This window comes from Pipistrellus kuhlii, unplaced genomic scaffold (assembly GCF_014108245.1).
Source record: "Pipistrellus kuhlii isolate mPipKuh1 unplaced genomic scaffold, mPipKuh1.p scaffold_m20_p_1, whole genome shotgun sequence".
NCBI classification, from domain to species: domain Eukaryota; kingdom Metazoa; phylum Chordata; class Mammalia; order Chiroptera; family Vespertilionidae; genus Pipistrellus; species Pipistrellus kuhlii.
Genome location: NW_023425404.1, coordinates 169,947,791 through 169,971,388, shown reverse-complemented (window position 1 = coordinate 169,971,388; position 23,598 = coordinate 169,947,791). Strand labels below are relative to the sequence as shown.

The following is a 23,598-nucleotide window of genomic DNA, read 5'->3' as shown; positions in this document are numbered from 1 at the left end:
GCAGGAAGGAGGCGTACAGGTAACTGGAGGTGAGCCATGAGATCAGAACCCCTATGCTGCTTCTCTGAATGGACCAGGTTCCTCTCTAGAAAAGCACTAAATTGCAATTGAGGCCCCACTATTCGGCACGAGTTTAATTTTAGAGAAGTCAGAGTCTATCCACTTGCTCTGCCAGATGGCTTAAGTCTAGCATCATGGTATGTGTTTGGATAAGAGCTCTTCCCCATGTCTCGCTTGATTTGACTGTGATTCAAAGGCTGTGATGGAAAGAGCCTTCAAACTCGCAGGTGTGCAGTTCACCGGGGACGCCACACAAACATTCAAAGTGCAGCAGCCACGAGTGTCCAGGCTCCAGGAAAGGCCAAACACGAGCACATGGGAATAAGGGCCCTTCGAGGCAGAGAGAAAAGAGAAGGTAACTGAAGACCCTCAATAGGGCCAGCATGTTCTGCAACTTCTGGAAGTAATCAGAGGGAGCAAGCCAAAGAGCAGATTAACATTCATGCACAGACTTAACTGGCCACGTCCGGGGATTCGACTGGTTGAAGGGGATCCAGAAACAGGTCCCACTGGAAGTGGAGTCAGTTTCAAGAGCTATCTGCTTTGAGTTGTGTGTTTTCTTAAACTTTAAATAAGGTAGATTTCCTCACTAAAATCAGATTGGCCATGTAACCATCCCACCACATCAAAGGCATTCTCTATGGAAACCACACGGGCCAAGGGCTCCCTGTGCCACAAACAGGACCAGAAGGGGAACTACCAGATGCTGGAGTGCTGATGCCCAGGCCATGGACTAGAGAAATGCCTGTTGTCAGTTTCCCAGAAGGTCCCCAACAATGCTGTCTCCCCTTCTGGTCCTATAAATGGTACAGTGTCTCAAGCAGTAGGGAAATCATGCTGCCCACCGTCCACAAAGAGTATATAGTATTTCCTTACTGAGCTAGGTCTGGGATGGTACAATGCTCAGATGTCCCCTATTTCCTCCTTTATTCATTTATTTAAAATTATTTTTATTGATTTCAGAAAGGAAAGGAGAGGAAGAGAGAGATAGAAACATCAATGAGGCGTCAGAATTACTGGTTGCCTCCTACATGCCCCCCCTCCCCCCTCCCCACTGGGGATCGAGCCTGCAACCTAGGCATATGCCCTGATGGGGAATTGAATCATGACCTCCTGATTCATAGGCTGCTGCTTGACCATTGAGCCATACTGGCTAGGCACCAATGATTCATTATTAAGTACTATAAAAGTTTAGAACTTTGAAATTTCTCCCCTTGTAGTATAAGCATTATCTTACAAACAATCTTTTGTTTGCAGAAAATGATTCAGTTCCAACTTGTTTGGTTTAACCTCTGCTCTGATGTCTTCAAAGTGTATGTGTACAGAGGCCACCCAATACCAGGTCTGCTGTTACCTCAGCGAACACCATCAGAGACGTTGCTCACTACATGTGTTAAGAGAAAAAGTAGGCTCTCAGAGGACAGCGACAACAGTTTCTCCTAAGAGTCCACTGCAGCAAGGCTGCTCCCACTTAGCCACCAGCTACAAAGGGTATTGAATACCCAAGATCTTTCCATGGGGCATCTGTGACAAAGGTTGATTTGGCAACATTCTTGAACATGGAAGCAGTATTTTTGGTTGCTCTGGTTATTTTTGCGCAGGCTACTCTAATGAGTATCAAATGTAATGCCATTTAAATAAATAAACAAACTAAAAAAAAGGCACAGCAACTTCACACTTCCTGCTAACAGCCCCAAAGGACAATGGGGCTTCATTTGAATATACTCCAACCCCAACCCCAGAGCCAAGGGCCACACCAGCTTGTAAAGCCTGTTAAGAACAGGGTTAAAGCAATGCAAACAGTGTCTTCTGTTGGAGTAGCCATTGGCATGGAGTGGTTACAGATTTAAGTGTCCTTGCTAATTGAGGTCAAACATTTGTCTTTAGTAAAATAAAGGCATTGGACTACTTTCTAAAAATAAATGCCAGAAATGTGTTCGATGACTTCAGGATTCTCCAGTGGGTGGGTGGAGGCAAACACTGAGTCAGGATACAGATAGCAATTGAATCAACTTCGGCAAAATGCTCTCTAAAATCATGTTATCTTGGCAAGGTCATATTAAAGAAAGAAGTTAGGTTCAATACAATGATTTCTCTAAGGAAAAGAGTGAATAATTAGTCCCACACTATCTGAAGAGTGGAAAGTTCTACATTTTGGGAAGCCGAGAGAGGTTCCCAAGAAGCTGATCAGCATATTCTATTGCTATTTTTTTTCCCCTGAAAGAAATTTAAAATTTGGGATTCTTTTATTCCAGTTTCTAACAATTTATATCAAATAGGAAAAATAGACACCTATTCAGTCATGTGCCAGAAATCAGGATCACTGAATAGTTCTGAGGATGAATTCTGGATGCAAGAACAATAAGATGCCCAGACAATGGATTGTATGAATTAAGCTCATCAGAGAAAAATACATGAGTTGAATCAGAACTTCATACTTAGCAAAAGCATTAACATCTGTAAACTCACCCTGAGTCATAAAAAAGTAGGCCATGAAGCTTTAAAACACACAGATCTAGTAAGTTTTTAAAAGAGGCAAACACTGAAATAAAAATGTTAAAACATGACATGCTAAACTCCTTTAAAATTATTTATAATTGAAATTTGGAGAATCAGAAACATAGATAAGTTTGACAAAAAAAAAAAAAAAAAAAAAAAAAAGGTTCAGGAATACTTGGCAAAGACAAACACATAAATCAGCTGTTCCAGATGACACATGTCCTTGGGGAGTGAGAGATTTTGACTAATATGCTTACTGAACACTGGTGCAGTAAAGATGAATAATTAGTTCTGAAAAATTACCTTGTACACAGGGGATGTCAGGAGACTGGAAAGAGACCAACCACATGTGATAGTGATGCAGCAAGAAAGCAGAAGAAAAGAGTAGTGAAAAATTAGTGTAAGATACATGAAATTGTTGGTTTAACAAAATGTGGAATGAATATCAGGGAAGCAAAATCTAAAGGTTTCTTTAGGATGAATAAACAAAGAACAGTCTGCATTTAAATGACCACAGAAGAGTTTATGAGATTATTTTAAAGACTTTAATATGGTTTGTGTTGTAGTTAAGAATGTAAAGGGATATGGGGGGGGGGGGGGGGGGGGGGGAGACATTGAGCTGACCGTGCAGTGTCTTCAGAATAGCTGCAGCAATCTTGAGAAAGAAGAAGAAATTTGGAGAGATCACAATACCAGATATCAAGCTATATTACAAAGCCACTGTTCTCAAAACTGACTGGTCCTGGCACAAGAATAGACATATAGACCAGTGGAACAGAACAGAGAACCCAGAAATTGACCCAAGCCATTATGCTCAGTTAATAGACAAAGAAGGCAAGAGCATACAATGGAGTCGAGACAGTCTCTTCAATAAATGGTGTTTGGAAAATTGGACAGATACATGCAAAAAACTGAAACTAGACCACCAACTTACACCATACACAAAAATAAACTTAAAATGGGTAAAGGACTTAAATGTAAGATGGAAAACCATAAGAATCTTAGAAGAATCCCCAGGCAGCAAAATAGCGAACATATGTTGTAGCAATATCTTTACCAATATAGCTCCTAGGACAATGGAAACTAATGTAATGGGACTACATAAAAATTATCTATAATAATAAAGAAGCAATATGCTAATTAGACTGGATGTCTTCTGGGTGTCATTCTAGATGTCTTTCCTGATGAAGCCAGGGTGGAAGGAACCTAGTCTGAGTCCCTGGTGCCTGCCAGCAGCGGAGGAGGGAAGCCCAGGTCCTGGGTGCCAGAGGGAAGCTGGTACCAGCAGACAGGAGAAGGCAGGCCTACTCTTGCACAAATTTTCATGATTAGTCTGAAGATTCAAAATGGGGGCTGAAAATGGACAGAGATCATAAACAAGTGTGGTAGTAAATTCATGGTGGGAGGTGTTTCAGAGCGTGTCTAAACACTCTGCCATCACATCAACCTGACTCAACACCTGACCAATGACCTGGGACAGGGTGTCATGGAACATATTACCCAAACATTCAGTTTTGATGTGCCACAGGAGATGTGATTCAGGAGGAAGAAGAACAACAACATGCCGAAGCCAGTTTGGCTCAGTGGTAGAGCGTCAGCCTGAGGACTGAAAGGTCCCAGGTTCGATTCCGGTCAAGGGCATGTACATTGGTTGCAGGCACATCCCCGGTAGGGGGTGTGCAAGAGGCAGCTGGTCGATGTTTCTCTCTCATCGACGTTTCTAACTCTCTATCTCTCTCCCTTCCTCCTCTCTGTGAAATATCAATAAAATATATTAAAAAAAAAAAGAACAACAACAACAATGAAGAACTATATTAGACACATCTACAATTGAAGAGAATCCACCAAAGCATAGATATGAATAAGCTGGAAAAATTTAGGAAGCAACACAATTTAGGGATAAGAAGATGAAACATGAATTCACACTGAGCAAGAATGGCGGTAGTGTGGAGAGGGAGGCCATTAGTATTTGAGATTCCATGCTAAATTATATTCAGAGCATGTGACCCAGCATGATGTTTAACCAGGTAAAAACCCAGCAAAGGTAAAAGCAGAAGTAGCAGGATCTCCCATCCACCCAGCTGGCCCAGGTGCCAGCTCCTTTTCCATGGGCCCCGCTGACTGCTCACAGGAATCCTGGGCTGTAGGGGTCACCATTCCCATTTTACAGATGCCACAACTGAGGCCTAGAGAGGTCAAGCCCACATAAAGACACACAGAGCTAGTAAGTGTCAGGTCTAGGGCTTACAAACACAACAGCCAGTCTCCAAAATCACAATCTCAAGTGCCCTCTCAGCTCCATCCCTCACTTCCTTTTGGTTTCTGCTCCAATGTCACTTTCTTAGAGAGGCCTTCTTATAAAAATAAACTGGGAGAAAAAGACACTTTTACTTCAAACTACTTATTTCTGATTGACATACTATATTTACTTATTGCTCTCTTACTGGAATATGGTATATTGCAGAATTCTTAGAGTCTAGACCAAGCATGTTAAACTCAAAGGCTAACACAGGCCAAATAAATGAGGCATACGGCCCATGGACTGTGAGTTTGACATGCTTGGCCTAGACCATGCCTGGTATTTCATAGGTACCCGATTAATATTTGTTGTTATTAAATTACATGCTTCCTTTTCACCAACTGTAAACACAATTCATCCATCAGCAGGTTACCTAGTTTGAAAAATCATACTTATAAGACAAAACACTGAACAGAGAATGAGAACTTCTAACAAGTAGGAAATGTCTTGCTATATATTTTTAGAACATTAATTTACTTTATTGGACAAAGCATCAATCCAAAAATGTAAAGTTCTGTTTTTTATCAATATAAATTCCCTGCCTTTGTTAAATGTTAAACAAATAAAGAATGTGAAGGAGGACCAAGTCACTGGACTTCTTTGTGGGTTCACATGCCTCCATCCAACCCCGTCAACCTCACCAAGAAAAAAAGAGGAGATGAAGATATACACACATAGAAAACAACTGAAAACTGAAAGTGAATCATTCCCAATGCTTTCCTTAGTGAGACTGAGCAAGTGAACAGGGAGCTTAAAAAACACAGCAAATTGGCCACATTTCCCACAGAATAACCTAGACTGCCTGGTTATTTTGTAATTGAGAAAACAATGCCTCGTTATAGGGAACACTGTTTTTCTCACTTTCCTTCATTCTTCCCACTCCTATAGGTGAGCCCTAGACCAGCGTTTTTCAACCGCTGTTCCGCGGCACACTAGTGTGCCGCGAGATGTTGCCTGGTGTGCCGTAGGTGCAGACAAGACAAGAATTTTATAATTTTTCACTATTTTGTTTACTTAATATTTCATAATAAAGTAGTTATAAAATACTTTCTTTGTGTTTGATTCCTATTCAAGAGAATTACTTTATATATAGTCAATATAGGCACAGAGTTAAATTTTTTAACATTTTCTAATGGTGGTGTGCCTCGTGATTTTTTTCATGAAACAAGTGTGCCTTTGCCCAAAAAAGGTTGAAAAACACTGCCCTAGACACCCTTCCTGTCTAGTGGCCATTTGGACTTAACCTCTCTGAAGCAGACTAAATGGGGGTTTTAATGGAGAATCAGCACCTCTCAGGTGTTAAATCATTCCTTTGTGATGTTAAAGGAATTATGATTCCCTGATGAGGGTGGATAGAACTCAAAGAAGCTGAAAGAGGGGAAGCCTTAGTCACTAGACACCAATACCACTGCCCAGTGCTCCTAGAGAGAGAAAAAGACATACAGGAAGCAAGAGAGGGACTGGCCTGTGGAGTAGTGAAGTCAAAAACATTAAACTAGCTAATGTTCCTCACTGATGCCCATGTGCTAGGCACAGTACTGGGGTTGCATATGCATGACCTCATTTAGTCCTAACCCCACAAGGCTGACCTGAAGCAGCTGCCTGAAGACACACAGTAGTGAGTGACAGAGCCAGTGACTGTTGGGATCTGGCATCCAGTCAGGATCATAATGCTCCATGACCCACACTCCCTGATGATACTCAAACCTTCACAGGGTTTCTATCATGAGGGCAGCAGGGGGCAGGGGTTCTCCTACTTTTGATGGTGCCCAGGTGTTGTTCTATAAAAACAGAAGCAAAATTGGCAGAAAGGGTTGTTCCAGATGCCTTTACAACTGATCCCTTTGATCTTCTTTAATCTATCACCAATTACCTCATGAGGCCAAGAACATTTTTGGCTGACCACTTGAAAGACGTTTTTGGGACCACTTGTAGTCTGTCCCCTTATGCCTACTTCAGTAGAAAAAATAATTGTACACGCTAGAAAGCTCCATCTTCAGCATAATTTTAGCTGGCCAGAGAAACTACCCAAATATTTCACCAAGAAAAGTTTCATCTATAAAGCAATTTATGTTTCTGAATCCATCTCTGTCCCCAAACTGGCCCTAGTGAATTGCAAAGGCCAGCACTCCCCCAACCCCCCCTCTCCAGCAATGCTATCTCCATGGCAGCAAAGGGAGTTGCAGGGGGCAGAACCCTGGTTCTAGAATCAGGATACCTGTGTTCCAGGTTGGCTGGACCATTAAGGGAGTTTCCTTAAACTCAGTGAACCTTGGTTTGTCATCAGTAGGATGGGGACTCACTGCATTTGCTGAGTGCTCATGAGGCCATTTATCATCCCCACATCTGTTTACAGTGCTCTGACAATGCTCCAGGCATCACTAAGTGCTTCATGTGCATTGCATCTAATTCTTACCCCGTGACTTAGGTACTATCATTAAGTACCTAAGATGAGAAACTTGAGGCCCAGATGAAGTTAAGTAATGAAACTAGCTGAGGTTACACAGCTGGTAAGTTATGCAGCAGCATTTGAACTCAGATCCAAATGACTTCAGAGGCCAGATTTTTAATCAGAAGCTAATTCATGATTGGGCTCTGCCCTGCCTTTCTGCTGCCATCCTTTATGCATGAAACCTTTAGAATTATGTGCAAGTCCCTGGAATGCCATAGTCAGATGTAAAGCTTCATTACTGTCAAATGGGCCCACGTTGTATTTTGTACAAAACTGGGCAAGGACATCCCATGGCAGCATTCTCTGAGCATGCCCAGATGGTCAGACACTTAGAGGATATTAACCCTTTGCACTCCGAACCATTCTGGACATTGGCTACCAGCTACTCGACACTACTTTGTGGCGGACACGTGCGTTGAATTAACTCAATTCCCCGTAATCACTAATTAACTGCAATGTCCCCCCTGAGAGGGGACATCCGAGTGCTATGCTAGAATTCCGATGTCCCCTGAGAGGGGACAGCGGAGTGCAAAGGGTTAAGTTCCTAATATGTGACATGCATTATTGTATCATTTCAAACTAACAGCTTTGGGCAAAGTGATAGGATAAACATTTTAACAACTAACTCCAGTTTTATTATTTCCTGAGGACACATTAAAATAATGGATGCATTATCATTGTTTCCCCCCAAAATGTCATGATTTTATTCAGGGTCATAGAGCTTGTTTGCTGCAGTCAGGGCTGAATCATCTGAGTAAATTACTATGCCTAAGTTTCTTCTTCTATAAAACGGAGAGATTGGGCTGGGTCATCTCTGTGGCCTCCTTTGGCGCTAAAGTCTAGGGTTCTGGGTCAGACTCCATTAGCCAAATGCCATGCCAGAGCCAGCCTTCCTCTTCAGATTGGGGAAGGGAGACAAGGAGTAGGGAAGAGAAAGGAATAGGAGGTAACACGGAATAAAAAGGGGGTTGCTGACAATGAAGAGTGGGAGATGGAGAGTCAAGGGAGAAGGGGAACGTGGTGGAGAAGAGGCCACTGGTGGAAGTGGAGCTGCGTGGGAGGTGTGGTCCAGTCCACTGACAAATGACTCAGACTTCACTCCAAGCTGCTAGTTGAATCTTTTTCAGCTCAGGTCAGTCACTAACCTGGCTCTGGAAGGAAGGGAAGGAAAAGAAGAAAGAGAAGGAAGGGACACAGACACACACTGGTACTTTATGCTCACACAGGAAGGGGGTTACCGTAAGACTGATGACTGTACCTCAAGGCATGCACGAGCCCTTCCAAGAGCCTGATCAGGGACCTAGCAAGTAGGAATTTATAACTGTCTTTTTTTTTTTTTTTTTAAGACTCCTCAAATTCAGAATACTTCCAGTTTCACAACCCTGGTCCCTCCCTAGCACCACTTTTGGTGTTTATGAATGCAGGTGTGGTTGAAGGTAGAGGAAGTGGAAGAGAGTGGGGTCCACACGAAGGAAGGGGTGGTGATCAAAAAAGGAAACATGACTATGAGAAAAGATGTCTGGGTCTTTAGCCTCAGAGTTTTTGTTGGCCTGCAGAAATGGGTCATTTCCTGCCCTATTCCTTCCAAGGCCAGTCCCACAGACTGGCAGTGGGTAGTCTCCTCTGTTGACTTTGAAAGGGTTGTGTTTTGATGCCAATGAGTACCGACAGCCTGTTCCTCCGTGGTGGTCTCCAAAGTGATGCCCATGAGGAACGTGGGAAATTATAATAGAACTCTTGCCCTTTAAGAACATTGTTTTTTATAATGGACATAATAACACAGTAATACATGTGTATAATGTATAAATAGACAACTATACATATAATTGGCACATGGATAAATTTTATTTATTAATATAGGTCTGTATCAAAAAAGTTGGGGGGTTATTGCCCTGGGGAGAAGATATTCCTCTGTTCTCTTAAAGTTCCCCTCTTTTTGGGTGACAAGGCCATCAAACACACTCACCTTGGCTATACTTGGTTGAATGCTTTGAATCTTGCCTCCTTTACATTTCCCTTGTTTTGATAGTCAATCAAAATAATTGCTTTATTTTTCTCTTTTCCAGCTACTAGCTCAGTATTTTGAGTTTGCCTAAGCTATATTCTTCACAATGTACCTCAAGAATACCTTTGCATCAATGGAGTGCGCATGGAGACTTGAGAGATATGGCAACCAATAGCAAGGTATAGACCTTATTTAGTTCACAATTCAAACAAACTGTTAAAAGGAAAGTTATGAGATAACAGGGAAAATTTGAACTGACCTCATATTTGATAATAAGGAAGTAGGCTTACTTATTTTTGGTATGACATTAATGTTAAGATTATATTTCTTGATCAATCTTTATTCTTTATAGGTAAATACTGAAACATTTGCAGGTGAAATATGATGCTTGAGATCTGCTTCAAAATAATTCAAGGAAGATATAGATGAAATAAGATATCTATGAATTGTTAATTATTAAAGATGGGTAATAATGTATATGGGGCTTCATTATAGTCTTCTACTTATGAATTGAGATTTTTCATTATAAAAAAATAAAATAAATCAAACTAACATGAAGAAATCAGTGATATCTTAAAGAAATCCCCGTTTTGCCTTTCATCTACTAACTTTTTTTTGGCATGTGACCCAAAGAAAGGCCCACAGAATTTGCCAAGCACTGGAGTGGTAACTTGAAATGCCTGAGTTTTGCATTTTAGACCAGAAAGCAAAGTGTCTGGGACTGAAGTTGCTTTACTGTCAGGTAAAAGAGAATTTGCTGACTCCAAAGGAGAAAAAAAAAAAAATAAGATCATTAAACAGGACCACTATGCTCTTTGAACATCAAAGAATCATTACAAAGTAACATGGTGATGAGTTAAATATAAATGAATCAGGAACATGCGGCTTCAATTTCCTTCCAAATACACACATTTGTCGATTTAAGGGGAAATGCCCTATTAAACATGTGCTGAACTGCAATTCTTTGAAAGATGGGAAGAGAATCACTTAACCCGAATGGGCCCTGACTTTGCTCCCTGAGACTGGACCTTTGGAATATGATTTTACCACCTCACCCCATTTCCTCTGCAAACTCTACCTCCTTCCTTTCAGGGCCTATTCCAAACTCTACTTCAAGTCCTCAGAACATGACTTAAAAAAATGTCCAGAGATCAGCAACATTTGTTTTCTTTTCAATTTTTGATGAGAAAGAAACAAATTCTTGGAGACTCAACTTAGAAAGCACTTACTGGCAAATCCATAAGCCCTGTTGGTTTAAACTTGGAAAGTAGAGATGAAAAGGGGGCCACATACTAAACCTGACAAGCTCAATGGAGGCCTGCATGGCTGGCCTTACAAGCTCAGAGACCAAAAGTAACCACCTAGGACAGTCTGAACATAATTCTAAAGTAAAAGCCAGTCATAGAGGGTAGCTATATCCTGGGGCTATGGCTTCCTTAACAAAGGTTAATCTTTGCCTTCATTGAGTCTATTGTCTTTTTGATTCTTAGATCACATGCCCTTGGAATCTCAGACTGATCTCCTTTTCCAGGCTCCTTAGGGAAACCCCACCGGACCAGAGTGGGGCCACAGAACCCCACATTGTTATCTTGTTCCCCGAAGACCATCTCTATGTACCCACCAGTGTAAAAGAAGTATGTGTTTCTCCGTTTTATTTCTTACCCAATCTCAGAGATTTCCCTTCCTTGCTTTCTATCTCAATGTACTGCCAATGGATTTCCTGTAACCCTCCCTATGTCTCATCTTTTGATTCTAATCTATAAAATATGCTGCAAAACTGCCATTCTCCAGAGCATTTTCTCAATCTGTTGGATTTTGCTTCCTGGCAATGGTCATCTGTTTGGCTCAAATAAACTCATAAAAATTCTCTACAGGTTTGGACACTTCTTATGTAGACAAAAAGTAATGGGAGTAGTTAACACAGTGAAAATGAAGTGAGGAGGAAATGGATGCCGAGGTAGCCCCACTGTCCTCTCACTCATCCCCCCTCTCTCCTCAGTTTCGCAAAAAGAATTCAACTGCAACAATCTGGACATGTCTGGGTGGGTCTCTGATTCGTATAAAGCTATTTAAAAAGATGCTTCCCAGCTTAGGCAGTTTCTGGCCCAACTCTGCCTGAAGTCAGCAGGGGGAAAATGAAGTTTCTTAGGCTAGGCCTTGACTTAGGGGAGGGAAATGGAGATGTCGGACCAGGGCCTGAAGAGAGAGCTATAAAAGCAAGGCAAGCAGTCCTCTCGCTTGGAGTCCCGAATGCCCGGCGGTGTGAGGAGAGGCACTCTCTGGCCTGTGGGCCCCAGAGCGAATGTTCTCGCTGTGTCATGACAGTGCAGTTTGTCAGGGGGTGTTGTGCAGGTTGGTCTGAGAGAGTTCTGCCAGGAAGGTGGGGGTTGGACTCCTGGGCCTAAGATTGCGTCTTTGACTTCTGTGTCCCGTCCCCCACTACCCAGGAGGAGCACCCAGGGCTGCCTCCTAACTCCTATGCTCTCGGCAGCTCCTCCAGGAGACTTTGTCCTTTTTCAAGGCCTGAGGAATTCAAGTTGCAAAACCAGAATCACTCATCTTAATTTTCCCAGCACAAACTCCAGTGGGAATAAACCTTCCCCGTTTAAAACTCCTCTCTACAGGGGTCGGGAATGAGTGTAATCTTTCTCTCCAGATACTGGCACAAATACTGTTCCTAGTGATGACATTTACTGACCAAAACTATTTGCCTGTAAGCTAGAAAGAGAGCCAGCATTTCCTGACTTTCTGAGAAGCCACACAGCTATGGCAGCAGCACTAGCTTCAGGGACCTGTCATCCTTCAGCGACCCTGCCTGGCTATCTTGTTGATAACTGGGTCCCTAAAACAAAGCACAGGTTCTACTTTGAAAGGAAGGGCTCCCGCTTACTATGCACCCACTCAAAACTCAGTCACACTGTATGCCGTGGGCATAAACACAGTATACACCAGAATATGACCCAAAAGTAAGAAGTATTTCCAAGGGTGCCAGAGCTAGCAAATCTCAAAGGTGGGGGAAAGAGGAAAAGCCTTTTCAATTTTCTGTAAATGCCTTTTGAGAGTTGAGTGTGTTCCATAAAATGCAGCTCACCACCCACCAAATGCTAAGGTTTTCTCCGGAATTCTTACTGAACAAAAGATTGAAAGAGCTCGTTGCCCAGAGAAACCATCTCAGGCACTTGAACACGGTGCTGCTTTTCCCCAGCACCTGAGAGGAGGCTGGCTTGCACATTATCCCACAATAACAGTCCTTTCCACAGTAGTCGAACCAGGGTGCTCTTGACTACCGCTTGCAACGTTTAGGAATTGGTCAAGATAAGAGGCAAATTCATTTCACTCAGTTCACCTTAAGTCTGAACGGTGCAGAGCGGGGTGTACAGATGTTAGCATTCCCAAGCTCTCCCCACAAGGACTGACCTGGTGGAGAGACCAGCAGGAAGGCCACTGATGACACAGCACAGAGGAGGCGCTGAGAGTGAGCGTGGCTGCTCCACAGGGAACGGCAGGCTGAATGGCGGCCGCGCCGCTGCAGCTAAGGGTTCTTAAGCTGCAGTGCTCACGAAGATCACCTGGGAGCTTGTTAAGAATGAAAATGGGATGGGCCCCATAAGGATCCCCTGGGGAGCTTAAAAAGAAACATGGATGCCGCCACCAAGGTTTTTGTTTTGTTTTGATTTAGAGTAAGGTGATCAGACGTCCTGCTTTTGGCGGGCCAGTCCCGATTTCTAACAAATTGTCCCGTGTCCCTTGGCATTTTAAAAAGTCCCGATTTTTGGGAAGAATCTTTTAAATCTTTTGGACTTTTTAAAAATGCCGTGGGACACGGGACAAATTGTTAAAAATTGGGACTGTCCCACCAAAAGCGGGATGTCTGGTCACCTTAATTTAGAGCCCAAGCACCTGTAATTTAGAAGCCAAATTTAGCCAGGCCAGTGAGGCTCAGTAGTTGAGCATTGACCTATAAACCAGGAGGTCAGGATTTGATTCCAGGGCAGGGCACATACCTGGGTTGTAGGCTCAATCCCTGATAGGGGATATGCAGGAGGCAGTCAATCCATGATCCTCTCTCCTCATTGATGTTTCTATCTCTCCCTTTCCCTTCATCTCTGAAATCAATATATATTCAAATATCTATCTATCTATCTATCTATCTATCAATATATAAAGTCTAAGGGACTGTCACAACCAAAACAACTGGACAACCCAACAGGTTGTGTGGAGTGACCAGGTCGGCAGGGGGGTTAGTGAGGGCCAACCAAATGGCTGAGCAGCAGGCTGCATGGGGTGACCAGGCCAACAGGTGTCTTAGTGAGGGATGAATAAACAACTGAGCAGCAGGCTGCATGGGGTGACCAGGCCAGCAGGGGGGCAGTAAGGGGTGATCAGGCTGGCAAGGGGGCACTTGAGGGCAACCAGGTTGGTGGGGGGAGGCATTAAGGGGTGACCAAACCAGCAGGGGGTGAGGCAGTTTGGGACAACCAGGCCATTGGGGGAGGGGCAGGTAGGGGTGATCAGGCAGGCACACAATAAACAGTTAGGACATTCCCTGAAGGGTCCCAGATTGGAGAGGGTGCAGGCTGGGCTGAGGGGACCCCCTCCCCATGCACCAATTTCATGCATCTGGCCTCTAGAATATATATAATATACTAGTGGCCTGGTACATGAATTCATGCATATTGAAAATAAATTAATTAGATGAAATATTTAATATCACTATTCATCCTTCCTCTATAATAGAAGTATCAACCAAATTCACGATCGATAATGACACATGGAAACACATGCGTGTGACTGGTGCCAGTGAGAGCTTTATATGTATCGTGCATGTACGAATCAACTTAACCTTTTATTGATATAGAATAAACTTGCTTAATTAGACCTACTTTCTGATGCAGCTAAACTTTTTCCAGCCCAGTAATACACCCCAACTTCTCTTTCAGGTAATCATCAGCAACACAGCAGTAAATATCAATACAAGGCAGATTATTATAGATCACACAGGGAGAACAAAGGGTAAAATATTTTACTGCAGCTGTGTCTGACTATATTCTGCGCAGTGAGACAACCTGAAGTCATTTTTAAGGTCCACCATTTCTTCTTTTCAGTTGGTCAAGTTTCTAAGCTTCCTAAATCTCCACTTTCCGGCTAATAAAAAGAAAATAGAATTCCACTGAGTATCCTATCTACCTACTCCAGGACTTCTGTGAGGATCAAATGAGATGAGGTATGGGAAAATGCTTCACAGACATTTGGTTACAGTGTAAAATGTTTCCACCTAGGCTGAAGAAACTGCAAGGAGGCTAGAAGCCAGGGAGAGAAAGCCGGGCATTGCTATGTGATGTCATTAGCTGGACGGTTGGACATTTAGCATAGTAGCCTTTTATCTATATATCTATATCTATATCTATATCTATCTATCTATCTATCTATCTATCTATCTATCTATCTTCAAAAAAATAAAAACCAAACCTGGCCCTCAGTTCTTACCTAGGTTCTCCTCATAATCCAAGCTGCTCAAATGACTTCACCCAAAAGTTTTATCATATTTGGGGCTGTAAATAGGACCAGAAAGATAGAAGGTGGTATCTGGGCTCATGCCCATAAAAGTGAAAACCTATTTACTAAATTTGCTGAGGGGTCTAGAAAATTGAGAAAGAGTTTGAGGGTTTGTAGGGGAAGACACACTGCCCTTTGTCCCATGGCATGCTCTTTGCAGCTCCTGAGAGCAGCCCTAGATCCCTGCCCCCTGACCTGTGGGTTGGGACTGCACACCAAGTATTCTTGTTTTTGGCTTGTCCTGTGGAAGTCACTCTCCTCTGGATCATGGCAACAGGTGGCAATGGGCATGTTTCGAGAAGAAGCTGCCTGGGGTTATACGCTCAAGGCCAAAGTTGGATTGGACAAGATGTTTTTCTTTTATTCTGTGTTAAATTGAATTTGAATGCCTTAAGACACTATAAACAGGATGTCCCAAAAAATGTATACACACTTTGAATATAACTATAAAGGCAGTGCTTATTAAAATACATTTCCTTTTTATGTAACAGCTATCAGCTGTTAAGGCATGTGCAACATGTTTATACATGTTTTTGGGACACCCATTATATACAGTCATGGGCAAAGTAGGTTTACAATTGTGAGTACTCAAAACATAGTTTATTCTTATATTATTGTTTATTTATGAATTATTGTATTATTTATTATTATTACCTACTTTTGCCCACCCCTGAATCTACTATGTCCTCTGCAGTTGACCAGAAAGGCCACCACTTCCTTTTGTTTTATACTCAAATGATGCACATGTTTAAATAGTTCCTGCCCGGTTCCTGGACAGCAAGCATGTTAAACTCATGGCTCACGGACCACATGCAGCCCACAGTGAATATTTTTGCCAATATAACGGTACATAAGAAACATTTTAATAAAAATTTCATAACTTAATTTTTAAAATATCCTGTTATACATAATTATTAATAACTAATTACAATGTTCACTAATGACTGATTACTATAATCGTGTTGTATTCATTTTCCTTATGCACCTTACACATGCAGGTGCACTGTTTCTCTCCACTAATACTAGCAGCGAATATTTTTGTAGCTGATTGCCACATTGTTAGTCTTGTTTGGTGTGCGCAACAAGAAATATTTCAGAGAACAAGAAAAATATATTTATTTGCATTATGCTTACTAATTTTGCAGTTATTCAGTGTCTGGTGAGTTAATGTTCAAGAAAAATATTAATTTTTATTAAAATGTTCTATAATTTTATGTTAATGATTTCTCATTTATTTCAGCCCTTTGTATTCAGCATGTCTCTATTGAAATAAACCTATGTTTCTATGAAAATTGAAGCTTTTGTGTTTTTTTGCAGCCCACATAAACTTAACCTTTATTTGGCCCATGTTAGCCTTTGAGTTTGACATGCTTGCTGTAGGCATTTAACAACCTTTTCCTCCCTACTATCTCCAACCCCCCAACACACACACACACACACACACACTTAAATGGATTAGCTTCAGATTTTCAGCTGGGTCCTTGAGGGGACAGGACAGAGTGAGGCAATTCCACTCAGATGACGGTGGCAGGAGGAAGGCAGGTTCCCGGAGCCTCTCGGAGCTTCCACCCAGTCCCCTGCCTCCGAGACCCCAGCAGCCCACGGTGGTGAGAGAGGGTCTCCAGTTCAGGCCACATAGCACCACCCGGTAGCCCTCTCCCAAGACTGCCAAACGGGCCCAGCAGCCCCACCACTGCTCTCCACTGCCCTTTCCCAAAGCGGGGGCACTAACCCCAGCCACCTCCTCACAGCCTGTTTGCCTGTGCTATTTCCCTCACCTGAAATGCTTTCTCTTTCCTTCCCTGATTTTGCCTACTTCCTAATTACATCCAGATCTAGCTCAAACCCCCAACTTCTCTAGCAGCATTCCATGACTAATTTCACTGAAGTGGACCATCCCCACCTCTTCTCAGTGTATTACCTACACTTCTTTTCAAAGACTTTAAAAAAAATGTATTTTATTGATTTTTTACAGGGAGGAAGGGATAGGGATAGAGAGTTAGAAACATCGATGAAAGCAGAACATCCATCAGCCGCCTCCTGCACAACCCCCTACTGGGGATGTGCCCGCAACCAAGGTACATGCCCTTGATGGGAATCGAACCTAGGACCTTTCAGTCCACAGGCCGACGCTCTATCCACAGAGCCAAACCGGTTAGGGCTTTAGAGACTTTTTTATATCGCTTGTGCGTATTCATTTTATCTTTTCAAATAGACTGTCAGTTCCATGTGGGTGAGTACTGTGCCTAATTTCTTACTGCTATATTCCTTACAGCACCTGCCACAGCACATGAAATGTATCCTTAATTCACCGGTTAGTTCACTGTCACCAGTAGCATCAGGTAAAAACTGCACAAACGTCTCTCCTAAAGCATCCCCAGTCTCCCAGAAAGTTCTATCAAATTAGTTTGGGAACGATGTCCTGGTGATTTCCTGGCACCGTGCTTCCTGGATCTCTTCACATTTTGGAAAGAACGGCCTGCTTGCGTCCACTCAACTATTCAACAGAAACGTTGCCTTTGAGCCACGAACTTGTAGCAAAGAAAACCTCCCTTCAAGGAGGCTTTAAAACTGAAAGCACCTCACTGGACAGGCTCCTCAGTAGCACCTGCAGTGGGTCGAATGGTCACCCCCAATGGAAATTGAAAAAGATAGGTCTATCCACCCGGAACCTGTGATGTGATCTTATTTGAAAAAAGGTCCTTAACAATTAAGCTAAAGAGCTCTAAATGAGATCATCCTGGATTATCCAGGTGGGCCTTAAACCTGTTGACCAGTGTCCTTATAAGAAGAGAGGGGACACAGACAGAATTGGAGAAGACACAGAGAAGAAGGTGGTGTGGAGGCAGAGGTTGGAATGAGGTGGCCACAAACTGAGGAGCGCCCGGAACCACCAGAAAATGAAGAGGCAGGGTAGGGACCCTCCCTGGAGCCTTCATACGAACCCTGCTGACATCTTAATTTTAAGCTTCTGGCCTCCTGAACTTTAGACCACCAACGGTGGGTGTCTTGTTATAGCAGCCAACAGGGACATAGGTGGGGAAGGGGCAATGGGGTCGGGGGGGGGGGGGGGCAAGGCTTTGGCCCTAGCTTTCAGAGACACCAACTTCAGCATTCATCAAGAGAGAGGAAGGGGCCTTAACTGGTTTGACTCAGTGGATACAGCATTGGCCTGAAGACTGAAGGGTCCCAGGTTCGATTCAGGTCAAGGGCATGTACCTTGGTTGCGGGCACATTCCCAGTAGGGGGTATGCAGGAGGCAGCTGATTGATGTTTCTCTCTCATGGATGTTTTTCACTCTCTATCCCTCTCCCTTACTCTTTGTAAAAAAATCAATAAAATATATTTTTTTTTAAAAAGAGAGAGAGAGAAAAAGAGGACTTTCACAACCCCAGTTAGTTCTGCCATTGAATATTTTTTCTAGAAAAGCTTCCCCGAGATCCTTATTTCCCCAGAGGCGCTCACTTTTCAGGCTTACTCCAGATACTCACTATCCAGATACTTTCTCTTTGAACCTGCGTATCTAAGGTGGAGTGGAGTTACACTCCCATGAGGAAGGACCAGATAATCCTGAAATGTAGATGCTCAGAATGAATGGCTTTTCTCCAAGGTCCTAGGTAATCTGCTCCCTCCTCTGCTTAGCCAGCGTTCACTGAGCATCTACTGTGCTGACCAAATTGGTGAGTCTGGCTAATGACAAAGGAGGCCTGGTGGTCACCACAGCGTGGGGATGGAGGCGTCTCTAGCTAAATGTGACCAGCCTCGCTTTTCCAGTCTGGGCTCGAGGAACCCTTGTCAGAGTCCCTCTGTTCGTTTGCCCACTGACTCTAATTTACAGTAAGAAATACATTTTTGCAAATGCTCCAAACACTGAAGCACACCCGGCAGCGCTTTTTATATGATTGCTAGAAGCTGTTCACATCCTTCTGCAACCCTCTTTCCACGCTTATTACCAGGAGAAGCCAGAAAAATACCATCGTAGAGGTTGGGGCCATGAGTCACTTCCTCTTATAAAACAGACACGGGCCATAGAAGAATGTCTTTCTTCCTTAGAGACACACAGGGAAGGACTCAGAGGTGAAATGTTACCATGACTGCAAATTACTCCAAACCACTTCAGTAAAGAATATATAAATGAGGCAAAGGTGGTAACATGTTAATCATTAAATCTGGGTGACAGGAATACCGGTGCTCACTACACAGCTCTTTCTGCTTTTCCATTTGTTTAAAGATTACCCCAAATAAAAATAGGATGGATATGTGTGTTTTTTACACATAGGGCTACCTTTCCCCTGTGCTCACACAATGTGTGTCTCCGGTTTGGAGACCAAGGGTCTCAGAAAGAGATGATATCGGTTTCCATGAGAAGTGCCCGAGAGAGGCTGCAGATCTGTGCGTGCACGCTCTGCTCTTGGGTTCTATTTATGGAAGGAACCGAAGACACATCTATTGAGAAAAGGCGGAGTGCAGACAAGAGCAGCGTTGGCATAGAAGCAGGAAAAAAAAAAAAAAAATGCCTCGTTGGGAAAGCACCGCATCAGAAAGACATGTTTTTCTGGGAAGTCACAGACAGCTGAGCATCGCTTTCCACGGCTGGCAGGGCGATCTGTCCGAGCGCATCCAGGGCATGTGGCATTTATTCCTCTCAACAAGCATACCAGCCGGGAACTGACTCAGGTCCCATCCCCAACATCCCCTCCACAACAGCCCGGGCAGACACAGTGACCGGGGGACTCACAGTTCCGAGTACAGGAAGTGCAGGTGGCCCACATTGTCAATGTAGTTGGCAGGGCTGAGCCACGGCAGGACCAGCAACAGAAGCGCCTTCATTTTCTGAGCAGTGTGCTGCTTTCTTCCCGGCCACCTTCTCTGCCGGCTGCAGGGGTCCGGCCCAGCCCAGCCCCTTTACACAGACCTTGCCATGTCCCCACAATCAGTAGACCATAAGGAGTCTTAGAGCGCCTCAATCGAGCCCCGCTGATAAATAAATCATGGGCCTGTAAGAGGACTGCACCCTCTGATTCTCAGACGGGGAAACAGGAGAACCGAGGGTCCAACCATGGTTGGCGAGAAGGCTCAGACTGAGAGCGAGCAGGCTGATGCCCGGGAAGGGGACCTGCCCCTCCTGCAGGATGCCGACTGGCTCTTGAGGAGCAGCTGGTACATTTACATCACTGGCAGGGAGCAGATGGGCTGGAAGCTGAACGGTGCTGGGAGAGGGCAGAGGCATGGCATGCTCAGGCCCACGGCATGAATGAGCAAACAACCAAGGCTGCCCGCCAGCTTGCAGAGGAAGACACTAGGAGTGAGCCACTTGGGAACAGCAGCTGGGGATCTGAGCTCATAGTGAGCCTGCAGATACTGCGATGCAGAAGTATGATATATGAACCCACTCCGCCTCTGAATGTATATTTAGAACATGCATTGAAGGTATGTTACCTCCCCCTGCCCTGACTGCTCTGACAGACATGAGAGAAGGGGTGACTTCCTTACTAATTGTTTTTAAAAAATACATTTAAAAATTTTTTTTTACAGAGAGTAAGGGAGAGGGATAGAGAGTTGGAAACATCGATGAGAGAGAAACATTGATCAGCTGCCTCTTGCACACCCCCTACTGGGGATGTGCCGGCAACCAAGGTACATGCCCTTGACCGGAATCGAATCTGGAACCCTTGAGTCTGCAGGCTGACGTTCTATCACTTAGCCAAACTGGTTAGGGCTTCCTTGCTAACTTTTGAAAATTATTCTTTTTGAGGAAAACCAAGAGCTTTGATAGATATGAAGTTCTGTCCAAACAATGTTCAGGCTTTTGTTCTGTGAGGAAAACAGCCCTCCACTCACCCCTCTCTGCTGAGTGACTGAAATAAGCTCTGGCACTAGCTGTAGGACCCAAGCATTTCAGTTAAGCTCCTGAGCCTCAGTCATCCCATCTTTGAAATGGAACTAATAATGCCTCACTTGCTTGGTCCAGCATGGGCCACATCATCCCTTCTAGCTTTCAGATCTGCGATTCCAGACTATACTATCACCTTGACAGTAGGACATCTAAGCAGGCCTAAGCTCTGGAATGCCACAGAAGCCCGAGGAGTCCTCTCCTTCAACTCCATAGTCAAGAAGATTAAAAATCCATTTTGCCAACTCAGGGCCTGAATCTTAATAGAAGTGGCTCAAAGAGATAATTTCATTAATGACAACCAAGCAATCACAGCAAACTACACTTGCTGGGGAGACCAGAGAAAAATCTATGGGATGAGACCAACTGCAAGAAACCGTGTAGGAAGTAGGAATTTGGCATCGGCGATCTGCATTTTCCTGAGGGGGGCCTAAAATAGATTAAATACAGTGGGCTCTTAGAATGTGCAGATTTAATTTCTACAGTTTAAATCCAAGATAAGCAACCTTGATAAAGCATGACATGAATTAATGTTGTTGAGGCACTACTTTGAATTCCATTCCCTTTAAGTCTGGTATGCAAGAGTGAGTCAGAGCTGGTGAGGAGCAGCAAAAAGGAAGTAAGGTTTGGTATTTAGATGCTGGAGCCAAACAGGCTTGAGTTTGAACCTGAACTCTCCCACATACTAGCTGTGTGACACTGAGCATGTTGTTTAACTCTATGAACTTCCATTTCCTCCATGGTGAACGAAAGACAATAATAATAGGGCTTCATTCAAAGTATGGTTATGAAGGTAGAATTAGATAATGCCTATGAAGAACAAAGGGCTCAATGAGTGTTAGCTATTGTTACAAATATTGTTAATAATAATTACTAATGATAGTGGATGAGCCTAGCTGGCAGCTCAGCACCTATCTCCAAAAGGCTTTGTTATTCTCATCTGTCCTTTCTTTCCTCCTGTACATGAGGAACATGACATCAGAGTCCTGAGACATGCTCTGCTGCATAGCTCATAACCCAGAGGCAGCATTGCATATAAGGAAGCGTGTGTGTTTCATAGTATATTGGATTGCATTTCCGATCAACTTGAATATGTCAGGTTGCCTCTCAAAGTCTCTGTGAAAAAAAATAAGAATTTACTCTTTGCATTTCAAGAGGATAAAATTCACTAATGGATATGAATGCAATATAAGTGAAGGTATTGGTTTTCATTGTTATTACATCACTGTTGCAAAAACTGCCATTTGCCTATCCAATATCTAATCTCCCCTTTTTCCTTTTTAAAAAAAAAAAAAATATTTTATTGATTTTTTTACAAAGAGGAAGGGAGAGGGATAGAGAGTTAGAAACATTAATGAGAGAGAAACATCGATCAGCTGCCTCCTGCACACTTCCAACTGGGGATGTGCCTGCAACCAAGGCACACGCACCCAACCAGAATGGAACCTGGGACCTTTCAGTCCACAGGCCTACGCTCTATTCACTGTGCCAAACTGATCAGAGCATCCTCTTCTTCCTTCAACAGAACCGAAGTTTTGTTCATGGTGATAATGCACTTAACATTTCTCACAGATGGGTAGCCATGTAATACAATATTGGCCAATGAGTTATAAGCAGAAATAACTGGATGAAGCATCCAAGAATGCTCTTTAAGGAATGGTGTCTCAGTCTGTACATTATATTTTCCCCTTCCTGTTTTGTTTTTCCTACCTGGTTCTTTCTACCTGGAACTTGGATGTGATGCTGGAGTCTGAGCAGCCATATTGAGAGCATGAGGTGGCAAACTCAAGAATGAAAACTAATCTGAAAAGCAGCAGGACACTAGATTTCCGATGGCACCATGACAACATCATAGACTTTCTACCCCCAGAATTTGTGGTAAGTCAGAAAAAGAAAAATTTTAATAGTGAAAGCAATATAATTTGAATTTTCATTACCTGCCATCAGATGTAATCCTAACTAATACAATCCCTTGGGAATGAAAATTCCACCTTTAAATCGTCATGAATTTCTCTGTGGCTTACTTCTCAGTAAACAGTTCTAACCCTAATCCTTGACTGTCTACATCCTATTTATCCTTTAAATGTCATCTCAGGTATTACCTACCACCTCCTATTTTTTGGTCTCTTTTATCTTCATTAATCAGGGAAATCCTTGCAGAAGGAGTTCTACTGATCATGTTCTTCATCATATCCTCACTATAGTACCTGGAATGCAGTAGATACTCAATAAATATTTGCAGAACCAAAAAGAATTTGGCTCTGAGTCAACCTTTTTAGATTAGCTTTCTTGATCATAGACAAGTTAACAAAACAGGACTTCAAACTTATAAGAGCCATGGTAGAGGGGAAGCATTATACAGATGGATAAAAAATGTCCGGGGGGGGGGGGGGGGGGGGAAGGTAAGGAAGATTTCTGGGAATGAGTACCCAGGAGAATGTTATTTATTTAAATAATTGTTTGGAGCATAGTCTGATGCAGATTCAATGGTTCTGTCAAGAGTAATGCAGAAAAACTGTCTCATTTCTTCCATGCCCATGAACGTCAAATTAATGGCTCTCAGCTAGGTAAGGCCAGGAAAATGTTGGGTTCATGGCAGGAAAGTTACATGAAGGATATATGTCAAGGTTATAGGGAGATGTTGAGCCAGGCAGTAATGACCAACCAGACTTGTAACTTACCTGCCTCCCCTAGGGTAACAATCCCCCAGATCTCAGTCCAGCAGTAAAATCTTCCCTGCACTGTACACAGCTAGGTAAGCTTGTGTTGGACTGAACACACACCAGAAAAGGGCCCCTGATAGAAGTTCCAGGGTAGGTCTTTGGAGAAAAAAC

The 23,598-nt window shown here is 43.2% G+C and overlaps 1 protein-coding gene across 5 annotated transcripts in view; it reads right to left on the bottom strand.

Moving 5' to 3' along the window:
* Positions 1 to 23,598, bottom strand: part of LNX1 (ligand of numb-protein X 1) — a 118,774-nt gene that overhangs the window by 71,255 nt on the left and 23,921 nt on the right. Inside the window, exon 1 of one of the 5 annotated variants that reach the window (XM_036416239.2) lies at positions 19,610 to 20,008. The exons of the other annotated variants lie outside the window; for them this stretch is intronic. Coding sequence (XP_036272132.1) covers positions 19,610 to 19,701 — 92 coding nt within the window. The 5' untranslated portion in view covers positions 19,702 to 20,008. Of the gene's footprint in view, positions 1 to 19,609; positions 20,009 to 23,598 lie in introns of those variants that run through there. 5 annotated transcript variants of the gene reach the window in all.